The sequence below is a fragment of the Microtus ochrogaster genome, unplaced genomic scaffold (assembly GCF_000317375.1).
Source record: "Microtus ochrogaster isolate Prairie Vole_2 unplaced genomic scaffold, MicOch1.0 UNK89, whole genome shotgun sequence".
NCBI classification, from domain to species: Eukaryota; Metazoa; Chordata; class Mammalia; order Rodentia; family Cricetidae; genus Microtus; species Microtus ochrogaster.
This window is the reverse complement of record NW_004949187.1, coordinates 117,850-128,516: the sequence shown is the minus strand read 5'-3', so window position 1 is coordinate 128,516 and position 10,667 is coordinate 117,850. Positions and strand designations below refer to the sequence as shown.

At 46.0% G+C, this 10,667-nt stretch overlaps 1 protein-coding gene across 1 annotated transcript in view; it reads right to left on the bottom strand.

Moving 5' to 3' along the window:
• Positions 1-5,236, bottom strand: part of Lpl (lipoprotein lipase) — a 27,864-nt gene extending 22,628 nt beyond the window's left edge. The window contains exon 1 of the mRNA XM_013355065.2: positions 4,939-5,236. Within this exon, the coding sequence (XP_013210519.1) occupies positions 4,939-5,026 (88 nt within the window). The 5' untranslated portion in view covers positions 5,027-5,236. The remainder of the gene's footprint in view (positions 1-4,938) is intronic.
• Between the last annotated feature and the right edge of the window lie 5,431 nt (positions 5,237-10,667).

Here is a 10,667-nt window from a genome sequence, read left to right as displayed (position 1 = left end):
TCCAGGTAAGAAGATGGAGTCCAGGTAAGAAGATGGACTCCCTGAGTGTTCATTACCCAGGTGCACCCTGGGCTGACAGCTGCAGTGGCAGATGAGCTGCAGCTAATCTGAGGTGACTGTTGCTAAGGAAACGGGGAAATGTGACCAGTGACTCTGCACTCATCCAGCTCTGCTGCCTTTTACTAGGTTCCCTGGTAAATTAAGACCACTTTAGAGAAAGGAAAAGGAGAGGGGGAGAGGGGGAGAGGGGGGAGGGGAGTGAGGAAGAAGAGAGAGAATGGGGGAAGAGAGGCAGAGGCACGCAGCATGTTAATGCTACCCTGACAATCAGGACCACACAGACATGTCTGAGTTAAACACCAGGGTGACGTGTGTATGCAGGTAAATCACAAGCTTATGTGTTTCCTTTACCATGTGATCTTTGCTCCTAAATTTCTAAGCTAATAGCTCAAGTGAAGTCTAGAACAAAGAAGAGACATTTACCCTGATATGAATAACAATCACAGAAGTGAAATTTGGCTGCGTCAAAGAGCCATAGAGAAGGATAAGGTTCCATGGAGAGGTCTTGCTACTGTCGGAATAGGAGCAGTGTTGAGCTCTGAGGACTGGTGACACTGGCGACAGAGGAAAGCAAGCAGGTGAGGAAGCAGCGAGTGCACAGAGTCAGAATGCACCCTGGCCTCTCCTCTCTCCGGAAGCATTACATCTGTCAATCACCTGTTCTCAGATGGGCACAGCACTGTAGGGTGCGGGGTTGCAAGAAGAAAATGAAAGAAAGCAATTTCCGTGAATGGATCGGTCAGTTTTGGTGTGGAAAAGACAAACCAACATTGCCGCCTGGCCGCCCCCAGGAGTGTGCTTAGACACCTCAGTGCAGGCACCGTTTGTGGCCCAGCTAACAAATTAGCGTTTGCACCTCTTATAGACAGAAAAGAAGAACATTTTAAATTGAGTAATAAAAAGGAGTACTACCTAAATGTCGTGTTGAATTTGTTCCAAAATTAGGAGAAAAATCCCGTAATACCTAAAGGCAGGGTAACAAACGGCTGTGAGCAGTGAGTGTGGACACTGCTCAAGGAGACCCTGCGGCCTGTGGAAGGAAGGAACGGCTGGGTGGAGGGTCCTCCTGTAGGTATTCAAATGAAGATTTCTAACTGAAATTCAAAATTCTTGCACAGTTAATATGAAATTACTTTTTCTTTGCTGATAGAGACAACAAAGAAAAATCCAGTTATTTTAAGCTCACACCGCGACAATCGATGCTTGCTATGCTAACAGTCTGACTGAATTATCATACCAACATTTGGTCTGAGGAAAGGCCAAATGAAGAATGGCACTCCAAGCTGGTAATGGGAGCTCACATGTCTAACATCAGTATTCAGGAGGCAGAGGCAGGTGGATCTCAGTGAGTTTAGGGCTATTCTGGTCTACATGCTCAATGTCTGGCCAGTGAGGGTAACATAGGAAGACCCTGACTCAAAACAAAAGCAACGCCAAAAGAAGGCCATTGCATTATTTTATTTAAACTATAAGCTCCACAGAGGTAGATTCCCCCAGTCAAAGATTAGGCAGACCCCAAGGAACCCTGCAGAAGAAGGGGAGGAGGGACTGTAAGAGCCAGGGGGTCAAGGACACCACAATAAACCTCACAGAATCAACTAACCTGGACTCATAGGGGCTCACAGAGACTGAACCGACAACCAGGGAGCCTGCAGGGGACTGACCTAAACCCTCTGCATACATGTTACAGCTGTGTGGCTTGGTCTTCTTGTGGGACTCCCAACAGTAAGAGCAGGGGCTGCCTCTGACTTTTGTTCCGGCTTTTGGGCATAACCTCACAATGAATTGCCTCGGTTCAGCCTTCAACTTTATGCTATGGTCTGGTTGATATCTGTGGGAGGTCTGCCCTTCTCTGAATAGAATGGAAGAGGAGTTGATGGGGGCACAAAGGCGAGGTGGGGGGCAGACTGGGAGGAGAGGAAGGAGGAGAAACAGCGATCAGTTTGTAAAAATAAATAAACTCTTAGTTTCAGAGTAAGCTATAATCTATTATTTACTCCTTCAGAAACTGGAAAAGTTTGAACTATGCCAAGAGTGGGTGTGACAAGGACCTCCTGTGACAAATTCCTATCAGGTTACAAAGTCTACACAGAGAGAGACAGAGACAGATAGGGGCGGGGAGAATTATTAATGTATTCAAATGATGTTTTCTGACCTGCAGAATAATGATGCTTATATTGAATTCTTCTTCACCATATGTGACCCAGATCCAGCACCAACCACCATTCTGATGGCCAGAACATTATTCCAGATAAAAGGATGCACCCAGCGGAGAGACAGTGGCACATGCTTTTAATCCCAGGATAAGGACGCAGATGCAGGTGGATCTCGATGAATTCGAGGCCAGCCTGTCTTACAGAATGAGTTCCAGGACAGCCGGAGCTACACAGAGAAACTCTGCCTCAAAAACTAAACAAAACAAGCAAAAAAATGCAGTCTTGGTGGAAACAGATGAAAAAAGGAAAAGCCAACATCACGTGTTGGACAACCTAACAGAACAGAAACAGCCGGCTGAGTATCACTGTCTCCTCTACAACGTAGCAACAGAGGGAAGCTGTGCTAAAAATACACTCGGTGAAAGAAACTGAACATCTTTCCATTGCGACTCTTGCCTCAACTGACTCCCCCCACCTCTCAATGCAGCTATTAATCAACCACGCTCCTGTCAATCTCTCTCCCAGTGGCATTTGCTGCTCTGCCGTCTTTACCAGTTATTTAACTCTGATATTAGCCTGCAAGTGAGCACACCGGAAGAGGACAGCAAGGAGCAGGTTCCCCTCTGCACTCTTTCTTAACTCTCTACTCTCCTGACTCGGGCCAGGAGAGGCTGCAGAGTCTCCAGGAAGAAGGCACTCCAGGGCAATGCCACACACACACACACACACACACACACACACACACACACACACACACACACACACTGTTCGCAGGGGAGGGGGGAAATCAAGAGTGAACAAGGAAGCTCTCGGAGCCCAAAGGGAAGTTGGGGTCACTCCAAACTGGGTCTTGCCTTTCTGGTTTTACCCCTAGGTGAATTCATTTGCTAGAGAAGGGGCTAGAAGAAGAAGCACACGATGAAGGGCAGGTAGAGGTAACAGAGAGATGATCGGAGAGAATAATTTTACGTCTGCTTCAGCATAATATTCCCTAATACATTTTATTGCAGGAAAATTGGGGGTTGGCTAAAGTCCAAAATTATTGCACAATTACTTGGGTGTCCATTTAAATTAAAGTATAATGTAGGACCTCAGGCACTTTGAGCTTTGCCAGTTGTCCTAATGTTAGAACCCAGGCAGCTCACCCCACAAGGGTGACACACTTAAGTAGCTGAGAAGCTGGGTCCAGACCTTCTAAGGAAACTTAGCAAAACTTGAATATGTGGAAGACCCCGACAGAGTTTACAGTAAAAGCAGTTTTATCCTGTGATGTGCTTTCTGGAATATGAATTGAAAGTTTGCTCCGATTTTCTTAAGCAGAATGGCAAACTATGCAGAAAGACAGCCTGCCACAGGAAAGGCGCAATCTCTGTGCTCCCCAACACCCGAGATTCTTATCTTCCTTGCTGGTCTCCCATGATGGGTTCTCTTGTCTATGACAACTCAGCAAAGACATTTACAACTATACGCAGAAATCAAGTTCGCTTTCAGCTGCAGACCCAGACTCCACTAAGACTGGAATTAGGCTGTGGACAGATGTGCCACCTTCCACACCTCCAGGGGACACCACCCTCTGTGGCGATTCCACCAGTAGCAACACAAGGAAACACCAACCTCCTTTTATGACTGGGTTCAGTTACATTTTGAGTCTCTGCTCTGTTAGTTCAATCAAGGTTCAAGTTACAAGGCTTCTCAGTTGTGGGCAGGTCTCGACTTCAAGGCCATAAAGAAACTCGCAACTGACCCTAATCTTTTTCTCTAGGCAAAGAGAAGCCTTGTAACTTGTCACCTGTAGGTGACTTCCTTTGTGACAGCAGTTGTACCTGAGACGCTAAAATAAATAAATAAATATAAATAAATATCTTAAATTTTTTTTTTAAAAAAAAAAACCGCTTTCTCTCAGCTAGCAGAACGCCTCGCCTCGGGCGAGCCTTTCCTGGAGGGCTGAAGGATAGAGTGCTTAACAGGCAACCTCCAAGCCAGAAGCCCCAGAATGCTGGTGGTTGAGCTACGTTTACCATAGGATCCGCCCTTTGCAGGGTTTTCTTGGGTACTGAGCTAAGCGAGCGCAAAAGCTTGGAGACCGGAGCGCTCCCCGGCGCAGAAATGCGTGCAGGACGCTGGGTCCTGGGACTCCGCACCAAACGTTTCTGTGCACCACTGCACACTCCCACTCCCTGCTCTAGCCCTGCGCTGAGAGAGACAATGCCCTGTGCAGCCGGGATGCAGACAACGCGTCCTCCCACTCCTACCCCTAATGAAACCACACTCGGCTCACTCTTCCCGCCTCCGGAGGAGTCTGACCCATGGTCCCAGCCAAGTTAGAGCCACCTTGGCCCGCGTGCCTTGCATTCAACACTCCCACTCCCTATGGGGGAGGTTTCAGCTTGTCGCTACTCTGCACCGCTCGACCCCCAAGCCTCCCCAGTCGCATCGGTCACAACCCTGACCCTTCCCTGCCATGGTCCGAGGCAGGAGAGAGCAAGGGACAGAGTGGGAGTGAGAGAGAGAGAGAGAGAGAGAAGCCGGAACCCGGAATCGCCACAGCGTGATCAGAGGCTGAGTCCACTCCAGGCACCCTTCCCGGGACTCCCTTTCCCTGCTGCGCCCGGGAGCCCCAGTGCGCGCCACTTCCAACTTTCTCCTTCCCATCTTCAGATGGAGAGGAAGCGCAGTCCCGGCCGGGTCTGCAGGTGGAGGCATGTTGGCGCGCAAAACGTACCGTCTGCTGCAGCCACCCCTGCGGGGAAGGAGGTCAGACTCTGTAGCCACACTCCCAGGGCCACCAGGAGCAGGGCTTTGCTCTCCATCTCCAGGCGCGTCCTTCTGCTTTGCTGCGGGAACTGCTTGGCGCGGGCAGACGGACAGGAGAGGATCAGCGTAGCAAGGGGGTGAGCGAGAGGCGCAAGAGGGCTGGAGCGCAGTAGAGCGCCGCAGGGCAAATCAACCTTTAAAGGGAGAGGACAGGGCAGCTGGAAGGGGCAGAATTCCTCCGAGAAGGAGGAGGAATCTAGTCTGACACCGTTTCCACTCCACTGCTGCTTAAGTGACTGGAAATATGCAAATAAGCCTCATCACCTATTGGCTATAAAATCATAAGTTGGGGGGAGGACTCAATTCACTTCCAAATATTTGAGCAAACTGTAGCGAGGCTCGGCGGTGCCAGCAAGAAGAAGGGGAAAGGGCAAGAGGGAAAGCTTGCTTGTGATTTAAGTTCCTTTGCTTACCCTTGAGGAACCCGCTCCCCAGGGACCCCTGTAGAGACACGGAGGAGGGGTTTACACTGATTTACGTTAAGTATTCAAGGATCAGTTTTCCGAGGGCAGGAAGTTTTGTTCTTAAAAGATAGCTGCCCTTTGATCCCTTCCCCCCTTTTGATGGATCGTCTTTGTTAAAATTCGGAGTTCCTTTCCACCGTACCCTCTGCCCCCTTACCCCGCACCACAGGGACCTTGTGCCGAACACTGCTCGGCGCCTGCTGCTTTCACAGTCTGGTTTTTTAACGTTGGCAATACGGGTTTCCTTCTGTGGTAGAACAGGCCCACTTGCGTTAACTAGTTTCTAATTTTTGCCTTATGAAAATTGTACTCGATTTTCTAATTCAGCAAGAAACGCAAGAGTAACATCTTCAGAGGCAGAAGGTCATGGTCAAATATTGTAAGCTATACTGTATTCTCAGCGGAAGAAGGCATTCCAAAAGACATGCATTGCACCATTTCAAACCTACCTAAAGACAGGAAATACATTAGTGATGGCCCAGGGTCAAGGGATAGGGAGCGCTGGTGTGTGTGTGTGTGTGTGTGTGTGTGTGTGTGTGTGTGACAGAAATAGTCTGAATTCCATTATGATTACCACAGTACAACTTTTTAGATGCATTGATATCAAGTTGTACTCTGCACAGGTGAACACTGAGCTTTTGCAAAGTGCATTAGGACGTGTATGTAGAATGAGAAGATAAAATCACATCATACACTATGTCTGTCTGCCCCGAAACTTGGAATACGTGTATCTTTTTAAATGAAAAGGATGCTGACTAGAAAGAAAACAAACATTGAACTTCCCACCTTAATGATGAGAAGCCACCTCAAAAAGTCAGAACCTCCAACAGGCTTCCTTTATTGATCTCGACTCTCTGTAACACACACACACACACACACACACACACACACACACACCCCTTAAGTCTTAATAGAAGCCCACTTTTCAAGTTTTCCCAAAACTATAAAATAAGAGCTAAACATACAGTAGAAGAGCTTTGTCCCCATTTCTCAATATCGTCTTGTACTGCAGTCCGCAAACAGTGTATCGTCCACAGCCATTACTAGCTCCAAAGCTTGTACTGCAGTCCGCAAACAGTGTATCGTCCACAGCCATTACTAGCTCCAAAGCTTCCAGGGAATCTTGAAAGTTTTGACAAGAGCAAAACCCCACCGAACAGCTTTGGAAATGGCAGAAGATATGCCAGGGTGCATAACTAGAATGTGGCCAACCTCCAAGAGAAGTATATAAGAAGCTCTGGTTTTAAAACGTGGCATTGGAGTAAAAGACACAGAAACAGAAGTGCAGAAACACCTACCGCTTTATTTAGAATACCCATACACCCCAGCTTCAAATATGAATGTGATTTGATAGGACTCCAAACCGAACTCCCGTCTGCTTGTAACTTTCAGAGAACTGTAAGATTTTATAAGATTAATAAAGGGGTGTCTAATGCTTATAATATATTTCCAAAATGATCTCTCTGGCTAACCAACCACAAAAAGCACTCAAGAGTTGGATATTGCATATATATATATTATATATAGTTTAATATTACATATATGGGTATTATGTATATGTATATATATAGTTGTTGACAGATGTATATAGTTGTAGATACACACACACACACACACACACACACACACACACATAGTTGTTGATAAGTGTGAACCTGGTTTATACTGGCCTGTATTGTCACTTTGCCTAACCCAGCACAGGAATTTCCAGGAAGAACTAACACAGAATTCAGCCTGGTAGAAGAAAGCAGACAGCCTGGCTCCTCTCCAGGGGACAAGTGGTGGGCAGGTGGGTGTGGCGGCCACATTCCGTCATGATTGGTTGTGCTGGCCTTGGTCAGGTGCCCCAGTTTTCCCTGCAGAGGCTCACATGAGCTCTGGGACAGGATCCTGTGTGCATTCATTGAATCTGATGCCCAAACCTCCACAAGGTTATTTGGCCATGCACAGCTTGAGGCTTGGCTTTTTCTAAAATTGACTTTAGCTTTGTCATAGACTAAAAAAGGTGTCTAAAGTTGAGCGTTTTAAAATGTTAACAAAGCAATATCTGTAGGGTAGGGCACTTCGGCATCTGCTATAGTCAAAAGTGATGTGAGTAAAAACCAAAACCACATATGTACAGCTGACAAGACATCGGAGTTCCAGATTTCATGAGCCACTGTCTGTCTATCTGTCTGTCTGTCTGTCATGGTTTTGACTGATGGCTTGCTATTTGAACACTGGGAAATTTTCACCCTCTTATGCATTTAATGATTTTAGTTGTAACAGAGCTGAATAATTTTCCCATACTGCAGAGGGGAGAAAATGAAACTCCCCGAAGATTAAATAACAATATCCTGAGGTCACAGAGTGCCTCACGCCTTCTGCTGTGGCAGTCCCAGGAGAAAAAGGTAATGTGTTTGCTATGTTGAGTTTTAATATTTTAATTGCAAACCATCAAGGGAAGCACACTTCTTGTACATGAATACTTTAGGTCGGGTTTTATTCTGTGTCTTCCCTGTTAAAACTGAAATGTGATGTAAAGTCTAAAAAGGTTAGAAGAACGTCAGTGCTGGGCTGGAGCTGATGGCGCACCATGCACTTCATGTGGGGAAAGCAGGGCTAATAGAGAAAATGTAAAAGTACAAACAACTCATAAATGTGACAATATTTTAGGGCCGGAGTGTTGACCTAGTGCTTACGAGCACTGGTTGCTCTTCCAGAGGTCCTGAGCTGGATTCCCAGAACCCACGCAGTGGCCCACAACCATCTACAACTGCAGTTCCACGAGATACGATGTCCTCTTCTGACGTACATAAAAATGTTTTAAGTCAATTTAAAATAAGTCCAAATGAAAAACAGCAGCAGCAAATAAAGATGTTTTCCTTCCTGCCCTCACCTAGCCATATCCCAGGGTTAAACTGCTGGTGAGGACGGGGCTTCAAGCTGATCTCAGCTGCCATGGTGACCAGTGTAGTGCGGAGGGAGGGACAGTGCAAAGATCCGCAGCTATAAACCTGTGAGTGATGATGGAGCTTGTTTCCGGGCACCCAGGAGGTAGGTGGAGGCTCTGGCTGCACATCCTATCTTAACCACTCATTCCATGGTGCGGTGCTGAAGAATCCCAAAGCATGTATTTCAGAGATATTAAACACAGTTTCTTCTTCCAGGATGAGTGTCAAGACTGAAAGATGCCCAAGGTACAATGAGTGTATTTAGCCAGTTTCCTACAAGCCTAGCCCCCCTACATGGTACAATGAGTGTATTTAGCCAGTTTCCTACAAGCCTAGCCCCCCTACATGGTACAATGAGTGTATTTAGCCAGTTTCCTACAAGCCTAGCCCCCCTACATGGTACAATGAGTGTATTTAGCCAGTTTCCTACAAGCCTAGCCCCCCTACATGGTACAATGAGTGTATTTAGCCAGTTTCCTACAAGCCTAGCCCCCCTACATGGTTGTGTTTGACCGGGGCTGTTGACTGCAGTGGAATGTGGGTTTGCTTCAGACTGTGAAGTTATGGTGTAAAACGATCTGGACACATCTTAAGGATCTTCTTGCACTGTGGATAGTCACGCAATCTCTACTTCCTAAAGCAATAAACAGCCAACAGTCATAGCAAATGTCTAGACGTAAACACACACATGCATAATAAAAGAGGATTTTCAGGACCCAGTTTGTCTGAATAAAGAAGAATAAAAGTCAATTTCTAAAAAGAAAACAAAGCCTCCCACAAAGCCAGTGTATCGCAATGGTGCTGCTAACCCAGGCTGTGTGGTGTATGGGGGTGTGGGAGTGGGAACACTCAGGTGGAGAGGATTAATTTAAGCCTTTCCAAGGAGATAGTTCATAAGAACCGAAAAGGATGTCTCACTAGTGACAGTTTCTAGCCCATGTTCATTTATAATCAGGTTCCTTCCTTTTTCTAAAGACGTCTGTATAGGAAGCTCACTTAATAACATGAATACACAAAGTCACAAATGCTTCCCACAGTGATGTCATAGTTAGACCCCACCCAAAACCCTGGTCAGCCCAGTTTGGCCTCACACAGCAAAGGAGGTGTTTGTGGCGCCCCCTGCTGACTTGATGTTTGCACTAGCACATCTCAAAAATAAGTTTAGAACTCATTTGACTTGATTATTCTACATCTTCAATTTGGCATACAAATGGATTTTATTATAGAGATTTAATGCAAATTATCATTTATTTCAATTTTTCTCCATCCCTGCTGCTTTCCCCATCTTTCTTGCCCCCTTGGCTCTTATTGGTCTCTTCCCCTCTCAAATGGTGCCCCCTTCTGCTTTCATATCTAATATATTTTATTACCCTCTCTTTTCCTCCGTCCCCTCTTTCTTAAAGTCTCTTACTCCCCTCTAATGATCTCCTTATAATTTAACGGTGCATATGCACGCACATGCGCATGCATGCACACCCCCCCACACACACACATGCACGCACACACACACACTCCCACACACATGCGCACACAGACGTATATTTAAAGATAGAGTCTGCATATGAAACAAACCATAGTGTTTGTCTTTCTAAGCCTGGCTTATTTTGTTTAGCATAGTGATTTCCAGTTCCATCTATTTTCCTAAAAATATCATAAGTTCGTTGTTTTGAACTGAGATATCTCTCACACACACAACACACACACATTTCCTTGCAAATTTTACAGAAAGTAAAACAAAACACAGTATGTAGAATGCCAAATGAAGACTCCTTAGGAACATTGGGTTTTATTGCCACAATTCAAGGTGTAATCTCCTTTACATGTGAAGGGCAAGCAGAACACATTTAAATGACAATCTTGTTAAAAACAAACAAACAAGGCTTTTGCTCTGTGATTAAAATTTACGCATTATCATATCAGAAATAAAATTTAAAAGATTGCTTAAAGTAGCTTAAGCCTTCACAGAAATTTTTTAGTAAACAGGTAAAAGTCGCCTCCAGTATCTTAAAACACTCTCATCCCAAAGTTTAATTCTCGGGACTCTTACAGTTCGTGAGGCTGTCAGAGTACAGTGCTCCGTCAGCAATCTGTAATGGCGAGCACCCGAGATTCTGTGGCATGGCTCCATCCTACACTGTGATACCCAGGACTGCCACTGTACCTGTAGGCTGTGTCTCCTGTGATGCCCAGGACAGCCACTGTACCTGTGGACTGTGTCTACTGTGATGCCCAGGACAGTC